This window comes from Nematostella vectensis, chromosome 2 (genome assembly GCF_932526225.1).
Source record: "Nematostella vectensis chromosome 2, jaNemVect1.1, whole genome shotgun sequence".
NCBI lineage: Eukaryota > Metazoa > Cnidaria > Anthozoa > Actiniaria > Edwardsiidae > Nematostella > Nematostella vectensis.
Window position 1 is genome coordinate 2,496,568 of NC_064035.1, and position 17,441 is coordinate 2,514,008.

The window sequence follows — 17,441 nt, forward strand, 5'->3', positions numbered from 1 at the left end:
GAGCCCGCAATAATAATCAATTGTAGGGTGGGGAGGGAGAGTTCAGATGTTTTTTACATATTCATTTCTTGTAATATGACATTTAAGCTTTTAAAAATATTAAACTATTTTAAAGGTTTACGTATTTCTAAAAGAGAATATTTCGTCATAATCTAGTAATTTTGCTTCACCTTTTATTCACTATGAAAAAATACTTCTCACCCTCCCTCTCCGGTTCAAATCTGAATCAGCGGCTTTCGCAATGGAAGTAGGTTTCGCTGAAAAAAAAGAAAAGATAATCGTCCTGTGCTGTGGGGTGCGATGGGAGGTCGAGAAAAGAAGAAGAAAAAGAAAGCTTCCTCTAGTAAGAAAGGTAGGTTTACTGTTTATAAGCCCAACACAAATATTGCAACAGTATGTTTTTCCGTCAGCTCGAGAAACGTTTTGGAATCGTGTAAAACAATGGTTACTTGAATCATAAACAAAACGCACGTGGAGAGAAATTCAAAAACAAGTATGCAATTTAGATTTTCCTAGTCCTGTGGAATACACGTAGAGAACTCAACTCTTATTTATTCTAATGTCTTTGCTCTCTTTTGCGCTGATTTGACTACAACACTTTGACTAAATGCTACTATATATTACGGGTTTAGACCTCTGATGTTCGTTTGGAGTAGATTTACTACAGTACAGTATTTATGATATTTACTTACTATTTATTCTTATATGGTATTTAGTCGCATCAAAGCATGACGATTGTGATAACAAGGACGTGGAGAGAGAGGGCGAGGTTCCAGTTTCAAATAACAACACAGCCATAAAACAGGAGCATACCATGAAGGATCTGCTAGTGAAGGTAATTATCAAGAACTTTTCATGGTAGAATCCCGACGTACTTAACGATAAAACCGATAATCAATTGCAATTGATACAAATCATTAGCAATCGATAACAATCAATTGATTGATATTGGGAATCGATGACCAATCGATAACCAAGGTATTCGTGACCTTTTATCGATTGGTATTGATTGATGATCGATTGTTATCCCTTGATAATAGGGCTTAGGGTAGCTTGATATGTCAACGAAAAATTGCTAGGCTGGAGACATCCTTGAAGATTGATCAGCTTTTCTGTGTAAGCTGCATTATGTAAAGAGTTTTGCTATTAGAGGGGGGGGTGAATAGGGGTATGTAAATCCACCGATCCGCTACATTTTCAAATTCTTGGATCCACAGATAATTTTCTGCATGGCTTACAGATAAACCATAGAATCAATTGAAATTCATTTAAAATCCGAAATTTGACTGTCAAAGCGGTCAAAATCCGAAATCCGAGCTCAAATTCCCAACAGATCAGGGATCCGCAGTATTTCAAAAATCCGCCAATGCACTGAAATAATCATCAAATCCATAATACGTGAGCATTTCGGGGCAGAATCCGCCAATCCGCGAATCTATTAACCCCCCCCCCCCCCATAAGTAAAAACATAATATTGGTACTCGCGATGCTGCGTTACGCTAACATTACAATTACGCAAGTTTGGATGTGGCAAGATTACAAGAGCAAAATAAAAATCCGGTTCGAGTGAATACAGTATTTGGAGAAACCTAGGTTGCCGAAAGCCATTTATTGGTTTCTTTTTTCGCAAAACTTTGAAAGTGGTATGAAGTGGTACTTGTGAAATGTGACTGTTAAAAAAATAGTTTTGAGCAGTGTTCGTGGATGAGCGAGATGCCCGCCCATGCATACTGCCATATCCTGTTGATAAGGAAGACCCTTCTGATAAGAGGTGTTAAAAGCTTTAGGCAGTATCATTAAAGTGCACCCTGTGTAAAACATACAAACTGCAAACTGAGACTAAATGGCCACAAGAAAAAAGTGTAATTTATCGTTGAAAGCCCCTTCATGAACCATGATCTTTCAGGGGTTGACTAGTGCACACATATTTTCCCCTTTTCTCCGTCAAAAAAAATAAAATCCCCCTGGAAAAATGCAAAAAACTTGTCATTTCTTAAATTCCAAAGCCCACGAAAAATGCTACGCTCAATCAGTACACCCCCGAAACTCGGACGTTTTTCACCCACCAGAAAGATTCCTTCGAGATCCCTGACTACCAAACAGAATGTTCGTACCTTATACTGGGACTTTAAACTGTGAAGCCTATGCATACATATTGGTGTATGTCTGAAGACTGGGCTAAAGAGCTATTATCCAGCGCAATTTAATTTGCCGCAACAAAATCCTCCCCCTGTGGTCTCTGCAGTTTATCGATGTAAATCGCTATTAATCAATGTGATTGAATGACAATCTTCATGTGACTTTCGATTGGTCATCAATTAGCCAATACCAATAGATTTTAATTAAGGAACTTCCATCGATTGGTATTGATTTATTGATTGATTTTCGATGATCGATTTTCATCTATTAAGTACATCGGTTAGAATTAATGATGGGATGGGGAGAGGAGATTGTGTCCAGGGTTGATGGGAGGGGGAGGGTGTTACTATGCTGTAGGTTGGTGAAAGGGGTGATATTGCTCTCAGGCATTATGGGATGGGATTATATTGTGTCCAGGGTTTATGGGAGGGAGGGTGAGAGGGGTGATATTGCCCTCAGGCATTATGGGATGGGATTATATTGTGTCCAGGGTTGATGGGAGGGGGAGGGTGGAAGGGGTGATATTGCCCTCAGGCATTATGGGATGGGATTATATTGTATCCAGGGTTGATGGGGGGGGGGGGGTAATATTGTCTCCCTTTCATGATTTATATCTCAAGAACTTGCAACATTACTCTATGTTTAAGGTTGAGGAATGCATGGGAGCAATGAACTATGAGCTTGCTGAGAAGTTTTGTGAGAGAGCCCTTGAAATTGATCCAGACCACGTTGAAGCAATAGAAATGGCTGGTTCGGTGTTTTTGGAAACAGGACAACCAGAAAAAGCTGTAAATGTATCCTTTTACTTCTTATTAGCATTGATTGTCATTTAATGTAGGTTACCCTGGCCTCTTCTAGCCTTGATACAATAAAGACATAAGTATGTTGTTGTAATTATGCATTAGATACTGTATCATTGACCACACAGTATACACCTATTTCAAAAAAGGTTGTCAGTGCAAATGGCGAATGGCAAATTGTAAATGGCAGTTCTAAGCCAGAACGGTGCTTCTGGGTACTAATCATTCGTAAAATTAAAGGTGTTAAATAAAGTCTAGCAATGTCAGAGACATACATTGATGATCTTTTTTGGATAATTGTTTGATTTATCCATATTCTTCAGCATTTAGTAGAAATTTAATGAGACCCATGGTTCCTTTCGGTCCTAGAACTGCCATTAGCCAATCGCCATTTGTCGCACTGACAACGTTTTTTAAAATAGGTATATTTTGTTAGAAGGCAGGGTAAGATAAAGAAATTCCTAAAAATGGGCTAACACCCCAGTCTGTATGACCTGTATGTATATGTATGTGTTTTGTGGTTTTGTTGATTGGTGGAGATTTGTCGTTTCGCACTGACAACGTTTTTTAAAATAGGTATATTTTGTTAGAAGGCAGGGTAAGATAAAGAAATTCCTAAAAATGGGCTAACGCCCCAGTCTGTATGACCTGGTTGTATATGTATGTGTTTTGTGGTTTTGTTGATTGGTGGAGATTTTCTGTGTCTGTGATCATTCAGTGTAGAAGCTGCCCAGTATAAGTTCTTTAACTTGACCCAAACACAGTGTTTTCGTCGTGCAATTCAGTTGTCACCTGATGAGGGCTACAGCAAGTATATGTCCATTGGCCAGATGCTTCAAGGTAAAGAGGCGGCTGAGGTATTCACCAAGGGAATCCAGCTTATGACATCCCCACAGGTATGTTAATGGCATTTAACAGACAGATGGATGGATGGACAAGCAGACAGATATTATATTACAGACTATATAATATAAGTAAACAATAATTATATTGTTCCTGGCGCACCGGTGACTCAGAGTTTTATGCTATTAAGCAATCATCAGGCTTTGGTGTCCAGGAACCATATAATTATTTTATAATCATGCTCTTCTGACTTTGAATCACTATCAAGCACCCTTGGCCTGGCAGAACAAAAAATATTCGTATCTATTAATATAAGTATATATAATTCTACATCAAGCTGAAAACTTGACAACTATTTCAGGGAGGGGCTAGTTTATCAGTGTCGCCCAAGGACATCTCTGCTGCATATTGCTCCTTAGCAGAAATTTACCTTACTGATGAATGGTTAGTAACAAATGTGTAATATGTCAATTGTTCAAAAGTATTCACAAATATTTTATTTAATTGAATATACCTTATGTTGTAAGGGTGCTACTGTAATATAATGCCAGTTAGTGTATCAAAGCCTTTTGCACTAAAAGAAATTCACATCTGATGGGAGAAGTCAGATACCAACTCTCAATTTTCTCTTTCCCAGTTTTGATGATGAAGCTGAGATAAAGTGCTCTGAGTATTGCCAGAAAGCAATAGAAGCAGACCCAACAAATCCAGAGGCTTACCAAGTAATGGCCAACTGTCTTCTCAGTCGGCAAAAGATTGAAGTATGTATTGTTCATCACTTAAATACATATATGCATGTCCAAGGCTGGGTGCATATATTACTAATCTTTAGCAAGACGGATAAAGAAATTGGGGAGTATTAGAGAAGGTTCACTTAATTCACCCCTTATTTGTAGTTGTTAAAAGCCTGTCAATAGTGTATTTTCACAAGTATGACAATGTTTTTTACACCTGTAGGAAGGAAAGAAGGTACTAAGCAAAGGATTAGATTTATGGCTAGGAAAGGATGATGACTTACAAGAGGTGATGCACCCCATTTACTGAACTTGATTGATTTATGTTTCAATTGAACCAATAACTTACTATGGTCGTTTTTTGTCACTTTTTTATTTGTCATCAGATTATATTTTTTTGGTTCTCAGGTCCCAATGCCCCATTTTGAGGCTCGCATCACAACAGCAAAACTTCTGCTGGAACTTGAAGACTTTGAGGTGCTGTTTATGATTTTAAGTTTCATTGTGATCAATAATCTCTCCACATTTGTGTGTGTTGTATTTATTTACTATTTGTCATCTAATGTGTTCTCTACTAATCTACCACAGAAAGCTGCTCAAGTTTTGCAAACTTTACTTGAAGAAAATGATGAGGAGCTAGAGGTATGGCCTCGACCTTTTTTTGTATTCTTACCCTGGTCTTATTCTTACCCTGGTCTTATTCTTACCCTGGTCTTATCCTTACCCTGGTCTTATCCTTACCCTGGTCTTATCCTTACCCTGGTCTTATCCTTACCCTGGTCTTATTCTTACCCTGGTCTTATTCTTACCCTGGTCTTATCCTTACCCTGGTCTTATCCTTACCCTGGTCTTATCCTTACCCTGGTCTTATTCTTACCCTGATCTTATTCTTACCCTGTGCTTATTCTTACCCTGGTCTTATCCTAAGCATCAGCAACCCAGGGCATTGCTGAATGTCTCTTCATCAAAACTCTGCAAGAGTTGACTGTATTCTGTGATATAAATAGGTGTGGTATCTACTTGGTCTGATGTATCATCTATCAGGACAGGACCCAGTCAATAAGAAAATTTGCTTGGAAAGGGCACATAAGGTGATCCAAAAATCGTCAAATATATTAGATTCTGCTGTGATGGGCTTGTTGATTATTGCATGTGGTTATATTTTAGATTTGGAGTGAGATGGAGAGCGAGGATGAAGCTTTAGGAGCTCACATTCAAGAGATGTTGGCAAGCACGGATGAAGAGGATACAATGAATAATGAAGACGATGATGATGAGCAAATGGAAGTGTCGTGATGATACCCATGTCATAAATTGAAACATTGGCATCGCCATAAGTGAACCCACATTATTCCATAATCATGGTTATCACATGCCCATTTTCAGATTCCAAATAATGACTTCACAATGTGGTCAAGAACTTTGGGAAGTATCCCCTTGATGATCAAATGTTCTTTGATCACATTACTATGGTGACCAAATGCTTATAGCCTAGACGACATTGCCATTGTGATTGTATAAAGCCCTGATGGTATCACCAAGCAACAGCCTTTCATTCATATGCCAAGTGGAATAAACTGAGTGTTTCAATAGACTTTCTTTTTTTGACATTGTGTAACATTCGCTTTTACACTAAAAAAGTTCCTCAAAAGAGCACTTCCCCCACAGTTTCAATTCAAATTACAGAGTGCTACATCTAATGTTATTGACTCCTGACGTAATAAATTTAATAAAGATCTTTTGATTATTTATTTCTAATAGTGCCGTATGAGTTGGCCATTACTTGCCCGGAATTGCAAGGAGCTTTTTGTCATCCCTTATAAGATCGTTCCTCCCTGGTGTCGAGGGCGTCGGTTGTCTGTCGTATGTTCGTGCCCCGCTCGGGTGTACTCGCTACACTCGTCGGGTCAGCCTGGTAAGCGAGCGCTTCCATGATCACGTGGGGTGGTACTACGTCGAGTTTCCGTACGTTTTGCATCAGCAGCACCGCGGGCACCTCATTAAATGCGATACATTCGACCAGCGGTTCCAATGCCTCCTTCAAGCTTGTTTCCTTGTTTTTCCTGCAATAGGCTACACCCCAGGCCTGCGCTGCTTTGAACTTGTCCCATTCGCTAGCATTGAAATCCCCTCGCGATAAGATCAGACGCACAACGCTTCGAGAGAGTGAGCAGAATGCCGGTAGTCTCAGGATCTCGCACGCGTTTTTGGCCGTGAATTCTAGAAGCCTGGACAGGAGTGCTTTTATTTTCTTGAACTGGATGTACTTCTCTGCCTCAGAAAGCAGGTAGCACGCCAATTCAATGGTGATACGAGTCTCCAGGAAGCTCAAGACTGCGGCCTGTAAATCGTCGATTGCGAAGTAGTCTGTCGCCGCCAGTAAGCCGACAGCCGTCCGTGCGTCCAGGTCACACGAACCGCCGTGTAGGAACTCCATCAGCCGGGAGAACGCTAGAGGCTCGAGGTCACCCACATGGAACGTACTCGCATCTGTTTTCTGGTCTCGTTTGGGCGAGACTTCTTTCTTGAGCAGCATAAAGGCGTGTTTGATCACTTGTGTTTTGCTCTGAGCGCTCTGATTGGTCGAGGCTGTCCGCCCGGCATGGTCTGGGTTTGGGTAGAACATCTTGAAGAACACCCTTGGAGGATAGGAAGGATTCTTGATATGAATAACTATGACGATTTTCAAACCAATTAATACTCGATCAAAGCTCGAAACATGGTCTAACAATGGTCTCACAGCCCTTTAGCCTCCAAAATACCAAAAGTTTATGAACAAATCTCCATTGACTATAACACCTTCTCATCGCGCGAAATCTCGCAACCGGCCCAAATCACGCGATTGAGATAATACGAATCACATATTTATTGCATTGCTTACCGTTAAGGGTTTTTGCATGAAATGTTTATTATATGATATTGTTATTTCTAGTAACAATGTAAAATGTGACCCGAGTGCAGAATTCTAAATACAATGTTCCTCTATACAGCCAGTAGTGGCCTCTTAATAGAGGTGCAATTACTTTAGGAGTGGCGCAATTATTTTGGCAGTGGCCGCTGTATAGAGGTTGGCCGTTTGATAAGTGTTAAAGGTGACCGGTTTACAGAGGTTGTATACAAGTTTATGTTTATGGGTCGACTATTTAGCCTTAAGAAGGGTCGGGGTGGGGGTGGGTGTTTTAATTGAACAGTGCCATGTAGTGTGGCTTATATTTCTTGGGACGCAACAGTTCAGGCATTTTTTTAACCAGAAAAGCACGATGATTCCTTAGTTATTTCAAAACTTTTTCCCCTCGCTCAAAAGGCACAATCCCTTACCGGCTTCTCATCGCCAGAATGGCCTTGACGCCGCCAATACAGGTCCCAGCCTTGCCAACAGTAAAGTACACATCGTAGAGTTGAGGCATAGAGGAGAGCTGACTTAGATCCCGTGCCAGTCCCGCGGGATTATCATGTTTCCGGGATGCATCAAGCTTGCTACCTTTGTCTGGAGTACCATCTGCGCCCCTCGCTTCCATCTCAACTACACGTGGCTGGGAAATTATTCTGAAATTGAATTGGCAAAGGTTAAATGCTGTGCTTTCTTGGACAAGCTTTTACTGTTTTTTAGAAGCAAATCAATACAAATCAATTTAGACAAAAGACGCTAAACTAGTAGAGGGAAGCCATATGGCAACTCCGCCACTCCACAATAGCAACCTTTGGATACAACAACATTAGAGCAACCTTTGAATACACAACATTAGAGCAACCTTTGAATACACAACATTAGAGCAACCTTTGAATACACAACATTAGAGCAACCTTCGAAACACAACATTAGAGCAACCTTCGAAACACAACATTAGATAATTATAATAAAATAAAATAAAACATTCAAACCCTAGAGTATCTAATTTTGCCTCGGAATCCAAGCTATCTTAATCTTTGCGAGATACGAGCCCCTGGGCACAAGAGTTGAAAACTTTAACCTTCTTTTCTGATATCAGAGCATTTTAATAAGATTAAAATTCGAAAATCTGGAACGCACCAAATCCTCAGGGTCTCAGCCTAAGATAATCTATCTTTATCCTGAGTTGCATAAGTTTTGAATCGGACCGCATAATTCGAGCCAGGTTTGTAATAAAAACTTCAAGTACACACTTAAAAATCTGTTGTTGACAGCTCATTCTTGCCCACTCATAAAGTTATAAGATAACGACACAACGACAAAATGCCCATATCGGAATCACAGTACAGAGGTTGAGCTAGAATGCTCAAGCTTTGCTATATTGTATTTAAAATCCTCCAAGAGCCGCTGGTACTAAATCCTACACTTACCCAAGGTTGTCTTGGGGTGCCTGGTGGACATGTGCTCTATTTTTGAGAAAGCAAGAAGGGCTGTGTGACCTGTGCATGTGATAGCCAAAGAGACGCTGCTGAGGTCTCGAACCAAAATACACAAACACAGCAGCGCATGCTTATCCACATCTGCTCGCGGGAATGCCTTCTGCCTCAAAACCGCCACGTGCTCACCATACATTACTTGCATTGGAATGTTATCCAAATTGATGTTTATTTTAGCCTAAAATATCACGGTGAGATTAACTTTGTAACGTAGTTCGATATATTCAAGGCAAAATGGTTAATCAATCACAAGTGGAATCGGCGTTTAGAAACATTACGGTGCTTTCGCCAAAAAGACACCTCTGCTGCCTTCCGTTATCGGGGAGTTAAATGATTCCTGTGTGACTTTAAAGGAACTAACTCAAGTTGATTGCATTGTATGCCTAGAGTAATATAAAATGCTTTTTTTTGTATAAATGATTTCCTATCTTTATTGAGAACTTGAAGATTTTCACGGACTTTCTCGAATTTTCGCGCCATTTTATTATTCAAACAATTCAGCTCAGTTTTTTTTTCATTCCATTGGTGATTGATTATTTTTAGCTATATCTAGCGCAAGAATGAAAAAGATACGGGTAGTTACTTAAGTTGGGCACGAGAAGCATTTTTTAAAAAACAAAGCCACGTGTTTAATTATAATTTTTTACAATGTTTAGCTGAGTATTCTTTTAATTAGGTTATTTATTTTATTTTTTAAACAAACAATAAAAAAAATAAAGGAAAACCACCACGAAAAACCCATCACAACCAGGTCAAGTAGTCAGAGTTGACGGAGAGACGGAGCTTTGTTCAAACGCTTATGCAAATTTGTTTGAGACAAAAGCTAGCGGCGCATAGCTTTTATCATTTGGACATAAAAACTGGCATCAAATACGTGTAATCAACTACTTGTACTGCTTCTCTGGGTCCCTGTACCTGGCGCTACTTTTTTGGCAGGGGTAGAAGGAGGGGAGGGCTAAAAACACAACTTTTGGCGTTCGTTTTCTCTCTTTGCGAATGACGATAGGACGTTTAATTTCTTACAAAGTAAAAGTGACATCAGCTAGACGCTGTTATTATGTGCGATTTCACTAATAGAATGCCAATCGACAATCTGTCACTGTATTGTATACAAATCCATTTATGTCAAAAATGTCCGTCAGGACCTCTTTTACGTACCTCGACCTCCGCACCAGGCAAAGCAAAACAGGCCATCCGGAACTTGTTAGGTTCGCACAGAAACCCAATCCGCTAGCCTAACTGACGCGAGACAGTACGTGCTCAGAAGAATAGGTGCGGGTCAAGAGTGCTCATCTTGCCCAGATATGTTGATACTTGCGGCGGCGCCAGAGTAAGCAAGCCGAGCAAACGCACATCACATTATAACACTGACAAACTTTGGACACAGAGAGACAGCCAGAAGTGCCGGGATAAGGTGAGTAGATTGGACTTGTTCAACAAGCGTGTAATAACTCTTTGTGATGGTCAGGTGGCTGACGTGACTTCAACGATTACTTTACCTTTCAAGACCCACTCACATTAACATAATAGAAAGTGCTTAGGATCCATCTATGATATTGCGTATCATTATACTTAATATCAATTTAAAAAAGTCAATGTTCCTCCTTTTCTTTCGCGCTACGGTAAGTAAAAAATATAGCAGTTTTTGATGGGTAAACCGAAAACCATAACTGATGATTATAGGTTCGCGTTTATTTATTATAATCCTATCTACGGATAGGGTGTTTGAAGGACTGTGTGCTAGTTGTGCGAAACATCTTTGGCAAGAATAATAGAAAGCTTCGGACGAATTTCTATCACCTGAGATAAGAGAGTCCCATTTACTAATTAGCTTTCAATATCCTAATGAAAGAGGTCATCTTGAATATGCTATTTAATCAGCATGTCAGCCCACCCGCTTTGAAAGTTACGCGATGGATTACCGGTATGGCTACCATTTGTTGAGGCCACATTTGTAATTACCGGTATGGCTACCATTTGTTGAGGCCACATTTGTAATTACCGGTATGGCTACCATTTGTTGAGGCCACATTTGTAATTACCGGTATGGCTACCATTTGTTGAGGCCACATTTGTAATTACCGGTATGGCTACCATTTGTTGAGGCCACATTTGTAATTACCGGTATGGCTACCATTTGTTGAGGCCACATTTGTAATTACCGGTCGGATTTGTATTTACACTGTGGCACATTTTCTTATTACACAGGACCAATTTTGCAATAATGTTACACATTTATTTGTAATCACACTGTGCCACATTTGTTATAAAGTCGTGCCACATTTGTAATAAAGTCGTGCCACATTTGTAATAAAGTCGTGCCAAATTTGTAATAAGGTCGTGCCACATTTGTAATAAGGTCAGGCCACATTTGTAATATAGTCGTGGCAAATGTTATAAGGTCGTGCCACATTTGTAATAAGGTCGTGGCACATGTTATAAGGTCGTGCCACATTTGTAATAAAATTGTGCCACATTTGTAATAAGGTCGTGGCAAATGTTATAAGGTCGTGCCACATTTGTAATAAAATTGTGCCACATTTGTAATAAGGTCGTGCCACATTTGTAATAAAGTCATGACTTGTAATAAGGTCTTGTCACATTTGTTATGAAGTCGAGACACATTCGTAATTAAGTTGAGCACTGCATTTGTAACAAAGCCGAGACACATTAAACGGAAATAAATCAACCATTTATTTTACTTAATATTTCAAGATTTAGAAGGAAGAAATTAACATTAGATGACTCGATCTCAAGAAAAAGTGTCTTGTCTTAGAAGGCTCGATGCTTATCTCAGGGGATACTCAGTTTATTTAAACCCAAACGACTTTTTCTATTTTCTATTTATGTGTAATATGAGAGAAGTCATATATTCCGTTACGAAAACCCCCCAAAATCGTATATTACACATAAATATGACAACAACAAGGCATGTTCTAAGTTTTAAGGCAATTTTATTGGCAATGTTTCACAAAAAATCGCGACTTCAATCCACTCGTTTGACCTCTAAGAATAACAGCCGATTCCAAGCTACGAACAAGCTTCGAAGCCATTGCCTGGGCTACCTGTGGTTATATAAGTATAGGACAGTTGGCTCCTTGAGTACGGGGTGTTATATTGTACGGGGTACGGGGTGTTATATTGCCATTCACTTCTCTTGATTCTTCGTATTCCTGCCGTTTCTGCTGCCTGTGCCTCCGCGTATTATTTTCGCTCAATATAGGCCATCGCATAAACTCACCGCTTATCAGCCACTATCTTAGAGCGCGCATCGTTACACAGTCTCTCTTTACACGACACAATATAACACCCCGTACTCGAGGAGCCAACTGTCCTATACTTATATAACCCATTTCTATCTCCTATTCGCCATCCATTTATTTTTTTTATACCGTATCTGCACGCCTTCATATTTTATTCCTATCACCGGCCTTGTAATTCCATTCAATTGTCTACAAGCTCACATTACACTCCACAAGATTGAACAATATGTTATCACAAGAAGTTATCAACATGTAATTATCACCTTCCTCCGAAGGTCAAACACACAGTTCTCCCCTCCGAAGGTCAAACACACAGTTCTCCCCTAACATCTCACTGCTAGCCTATTTCTACCTCTCATACATAGCCACTACTCCGACCCTTCCGGCCCCAATGCAATACACCATATAAAATAGCCACACGTACACACTTTAACCCACGCACCAACGTCCATTACCACACATTGTATTACCCCACACAGCCACAGTTAAGCCCCGACGCCTCGGTACGAATACCAGATTAAAACCAAATCTATTTTTGACGCATAGAATCAGCAGAATAATGTTTCCAAATTTTGATAAGAAAGCTTTTTCGTTTTCATTTCCACATATCTACCAGTACATTACATTTTTTTTATTTTCCCCAAATCACCTTCCCTGCTAGAGAGAATGCATTTTCCGGCGGGCAAGCTGAGTTAGTGCGTCCCACCATGTCCTGTTTTTATTAAAAAAAAAAACACTAAAACGAGCTCAATTCTATAAAATATGCTGTTAAAAACAATAGGTTGGAATGAGAACATCCGCTAATCATCCGTAGCCTGAATAGTAGTCTCAATCCCCCCTCATTATCTGCTTTATTTGATCTAAATACCCACTAGTTCATGATCTTGCCATGAAAACACCAGTTCACCTATAGCATCATTGCTAGCTTCAAAACATGTAAACAACTAACCATGATATAATTGGTAGTAATTGTCTATTGATAAATAACTAGATTCTGACAATACACTTTTTTAAAGAATTTTTAGAGTTGTGGCTAAGCCGTTCTTATTTTTGGATTATACTAAGTGAAATATTAGAAGAGAACTACATGAATGATAAAAAATATAATATGTTGTTCGTTATTATGATGAACACAATTTAATTCATTATTGCTTGACATTAGCAAAACAATATTTTGCTGCTATCTGAGCCTCGACATGTTCTTTTTATTGAAAACTCTTTTTATAAAAAAAAAATAGTGTAGATAACAAACAACTATGGATACCGGAAGAGTTCTTTGGTAAACAAATTCTCACTTCTTCATACACGATTCGCTAAAGGTCTTCACAGTAAGGGTCATTTTCGCCAACAAGCGGTCCTTCGTCCAGCATCATTTTCATAAATTATCATTATCGTCACCCCGAAGGTAACTTCTTTACTATTATAGATTTGCTACTCAACAAAACGACTAGCAAAAATTGTTTCAATGTTCGTCTTTCTACGAAGGTGTGTTTCTGTGTGAAAAGTAATTCATGGTGATTTTTTTAAAGCCTCCCTTCGTCAAGCATCCTTTTGTTATGAATTCGGCAGTTACACTCATCTTTAAGAGTTTGTTGGTTTATTATCTGCCGTATCTAAGCCTGATATATCTGTGAACTTTTGAATCATGCTTAGCTAGCTTTAAAGGCAATCAGTCAGTCCTTTCTTAATTCATGTTTTTTTTAAATTGATATTGAGTGTGAAAACAGAATTACCATCAAAAAAATAACATATTCTCTGGCGTAGTTAACTTCATTCTTAATGCTAAAGGAATTTTAGATAGACGGATACAAATATTTTTTCTACTAGATCTAGAGCTGCTAGGACGACAAAATGGCTAACAGAGCCATTATATAAAACGGGTGCTTTTTCTTGTCCTTTTTAAATAATTTTTCAATTGCGAGAAGCTTTAGATGACTGGTGCTTGTTGTGATAAATGCCACGAGGTCCGCGCTTGAAAAAAGCGTTCTTTGCTAGGCTTGAATTGTATCCTGTTTTTTCACCAGACAGGCAAGATGGGGTGTTCAGCCTCGGCGTCGCTCAAAGCGGCCAAGGCACAAGAGGCGAAGAAAAAAGCCAAGGTAGTGATAAGCCTAACGCCAGAGGAAAAAGCCATCATTCTTGAGACATGGAAGCTGATCGAGCCATACCAGAGAATTGTCGGGAAGACACTTTTTCTACGGTGAGTCGATCGGACACAAAGATGGTGTGTATACTTTGTGTACAACTGGCAAGGAATTATGAAAAATAAGTATGGTTTATTTGACCACTTGGAGTTTATAACTGAATAATGTGGAGGGTCAACATAACAATAAACATTAATCAGCAAAGCAAAAAGTAACTACCGACGTAGCAGGAGAGGATAACCGACTTAATGAGTTCCGGGGATTTTGCTTTAGATATGAAAGTCTAGCAGAGAAGCTCACGGTGCTCGTCTAGCGGGGCAATTCCAGCACGATACAGAATCTGACATGAAAGCTCATCATCTTGGACAAATTCTACAGGTCATATTCTCTTGTTAGCAATTGATTACCTTAGTTTTGATAGCCGAAAAAGGAATAGATACGATATTCTACGAGCAGGGAGTGGATGCAAGATGCCTTATGAGAATGTGACTACAGTCGAAGCTCTTTGAGCGACCGCTCTCGTATGCGACCAGCTCCGATAACGACCACGATCACGAATCACCGATTGAATTATCACATAAACTCTGTAATTCTAAGCTCTCGTAAGCGACCAACTTATCGGTGCGACCAGCTCCGTTAACGACCACAATTTCAAACCACCAACTGAGATTTTCTTTTATTTTTAAGCTCTCGTGCGACCACAATGATTTTTGGCTTTACAACATCAGTCAACACCTGATAAACATCATATCCAAAGCATGCTGAAATCACATATAAAGCGTAGTAGGCAACCATGTGGGCAACCAGTAGGCAACCAGTAAAGAATTTCATAATCACAATTTTCTTAACTTTAATTTTAACCATGGGATTGACATTTCTTTGTCTCCCGAAAATTTATAAATGCAAGGAATCTCTAGTCCATTGCCAACTCCACGATTTATCCTTTTTCCAGTTACAATAACCATCAACTTGTTTGTTGCACGCTTTAGAAATCGGCTAACAAAGAAACCATGCGGCCGTCGTAGACGCAGAAGATATTCTCATGACGAAAAATTTAAGTCGTAGATATAAACGAGCATAACGAGCTACTTTGGGTAGAATTAATTGCTATTAAATAAAACAACTCACTCTCATGGATAAGTCAAATACCTAGTTTCAAAATCAAGCAATAAACCAAAATAAAACAGCGTTGTTATTATCACGATAACTTTTAGATTCCAATTTTTAATAAAGCTCCCGTAAGCGACCAACACCTATTCAAGTCTCGTAAGAGACCAGCTCCGTAAGAGACCACAATTTTCAGTTCCCAAGGTGGTCGCTTACTCCCCCTTGTAGTGGCGCGTTGAACCCTCCCGCCTGTTTAGCTTGTTATAAGCAAGTTACTTGAAGGTAGTATAACCTAGACTTTTACATTTTGTAGGTTTTTCAAAGAGCACCCAACGTACCAAGATCTCTTTCCTGAGTTCCGAGGTCTGTCTCGAGACGACCTTAAGTCCACGCGTGTGTTGTATGGTCACGCAAGCCGCGTGATGAAAGCGATCGAGACGGCGGTGGCATCCATGGATAACATACAGGCGTTCAGCGCGTACCTCGAGGATCTTGGCGCGCGACACAACAAGCGCGCTCTCAAGGCTGCACATCTTATGGCAAGTATTGTTGACCAATAATCTACAATATTGAGGTTTATTGATTGGTGTTTTCTGTTCCTGGCACTAGGAGTTCACACCCCCCTCTATCCCCCCTGGGGTCTATTGTAGTACAATATTTCTTTAAATACGCCTATAATACTTCCCACGTGTTTTCAGGACATGCAAGATGCGTTTCTGTTCGCTGTTCGCGAGGTTCTTCTATCACGCTGGAGTAGTGACATGTCCATGGCTTGGAACAAACTTTTTACCTTCGTCGCTGGCACCATGATACACGGCTGTCAGAATTCGTGACGTCAGACAATCTCTTTGGTTAGATCCCTCCTTATTGTGCTATCGGTTTAAGGAACTCTGTACAGAATTCTTGCTCTTTCTGTGGCATAACAAACACTAACCCCTGTGAGAGATGTACTGATCCACGCGTGATATAGACTGATCCACGCGTGATATAGACTGATCCACGCGTGATATAGACTGATCCACGCGTGATATAGACTGATCCACGCGTGATGTAGACTGATCCACGTGTGACATAGACTGATCCACACGTGGGATGAACTGATTTTACGCGTCAGATAGATTGGTCCGTGCGCGATCAAGACTGATTCACGCGGGAGACGAACTGATCAACGCATGAGAACGATTGATTCACGCGCGAAGGACTGATCCACGCTGGATGGATTTCATTATGTTTTTTTCATGATGCAATGAACATCGCGAAGTAACCAGCAGAGGAAAATTTTCATTTGTCGATGCAAGTTTTTTTTTATCTGTTATTTATAAATGAAATAGGATGGATGGATTGTAACTATTTCCACGTTTTATACTAAGCAGGAACCGTGAAAGAGAAAGATTCAGAACTTCGATTTTTTTTCTTGCAGATCTGGCTAAAGAAACGATTTCCGTGTTTGATATTATATGTACAGTTTTAAATAAATCCGATTTACGTTTTGGGGAGAAGAAATCGGTTTATCGGCAAAAGTTTTAAAAAAATGAAAAGCTTCCCTACCATGTACAGAACCGAATGTATAACCAAAGTGATATATAAAAAAGGTATATAAAATTGATATAAATATGTTTTAAGGTGGGATTACATCTTGTTAGGCGAGTGGTATTTAGCTGCTTTATCATAATGTTAACCACCGGTTCCACGTTTTTTAACCGGATAAAAATTAATGATTCTAAAAAAAAAACAGTTAGAGATTGTTATGACATTCCGAAATTTGTTATCGAGGTTGGTAAAATGAGCTGTGCTACTAAACGCGCAACCAAAAAGTCTTTATTAACTACTTACTAACCGAGAGTAAGGTTTGATATTGCCCGGTATGACCGAACGGTCGAGGTTAGCAAGTTGTTTATCATATGGCTTTTTAAAATAAAACGACAAGAAAACAAATCACCTTCGCTTTCGCGCGAATATTGATTAGTTTATTGATCGATTTCAAAAAGGCGGGAAAACAAGAAACACTCGCGCGCTTCCAAATCA

The 17,441-nt window shown here is 39.6% G+C and overlaps 3 protein-coding genes across 6 annotated transcripts; 2 read left to right on the top strand and 1 right to left on the bottom strand.

Moving 5' to 3' along the window:
• The first annotated feature begins 45 nt into the window (after nucleotides 1-45).
• On the top strand, nucleotides 46-6,267 carry LOC5515523 (probable assembly chaperone of rpl4). Of its 2 annotated transcripts, XM_001635584.3 has the most exons (11): nucleotides 46-352; nucleotides 717-835; nucleotides 2,787-2,933; nucleotides 3,704-3,835; nucleotides 4,144-4,226; nucleotides 4,420-4,543; nucleotides 4,740-4,805; nucleotides 4,925-4,993; nucleotides 5,105-5,158; nucleotides 5,524-5,607; nucleotides 5,684-6,267. In XM_001635584.3, exons 1-11 carry the CDS (start codon nucleotides 301-303, stop codon nucleotides 5,810-5,812), a joined length of 1,059 nt encoding a protein of 352 aa, XP_001635634.1. In that variant the 5' UTR covers nucleotides 46-300; the 3' UTR covers nucleotides 5,813-6,267. The 2 variants fall into 2 exon arrangements, with proteins under 2 accessions (XP_001635634.1, XP_048580059.1); XM_048724102.1 differs by lacking the exon at nucleotides 5,684-6,267 and having other exon boundaries at nucleotides 5,105-5,576.
• LOC5515524 (serine-enriched protein) lies at nucleotides 6,101-10,200 on the bottom strand. Of its 2 annotated transcripts, none has more exons than XM_032385288.2 (3): nucleotides 10,061-10,200; nucleotides 7,835-8,062; nucleotides 6,101-7,155 (listed from the first exon to the last, which is right to left on the bottom strand). In XM_032385288.2, exons 2-3 carry the CDS (start codon nucleotides 8,032-8,034, stop codon nucleotides 6,327-6,329), a joined length of 1,029 nt encoding a protein of 342 aa, XP_032241179.1. In that variant the 5' UTR covers nucleotides 8,035-8,062; nucleotides 10,061-10,200; the 3' UTR covers nucleotides 6,101-6,326. The 2 variants fall into 2 exon arrangements, with proteins under 2 accessions (XP_032241179.1, XP_001635692.2); XM_001635642.3 differs by lacking the exon at nucleotides 10,061-10,200 and adding an exon at nucleotides 8,837-9,024.
• Nucleotides 10,186-17,351, top strand: LOC5515525 (globin). 2 transcript variants are annotated; one of them, XM_001635585.3, is made up of 4 exons: nucleotides 10,186-10,316; nucleotides 14,190-14,365; nucleotides 15,730-15,955; nucleotides 16,115-17,351. In XM_001635585.3, the coding sequence occupies exons 2-4, from the start codon at nucleotides 14,199-14,201 to the stop codon at nucleotides 16,247-16,249; spliced, it is 528 nt and encodes a 175-aa protein (XP_001635635.2). In that variant the 5' UTR covers nucleotides 10,186-10,316; nucleotides 14,190-14,198; the 3' UTR covers nucleotides 16,250-17,351. The 2 variants fall into 2 exon arrangements, with proteins under 2 accessions (XP_001635635.2, XP_048580068.1); XM_048724111.1 differs by lacking the exon at nucleotides 10,186-10,316 and adding an exon at nucleotides 13,216-13,570.
• Nucleotides 17,352-17,441: the final 90 nt, after the last annotated feature.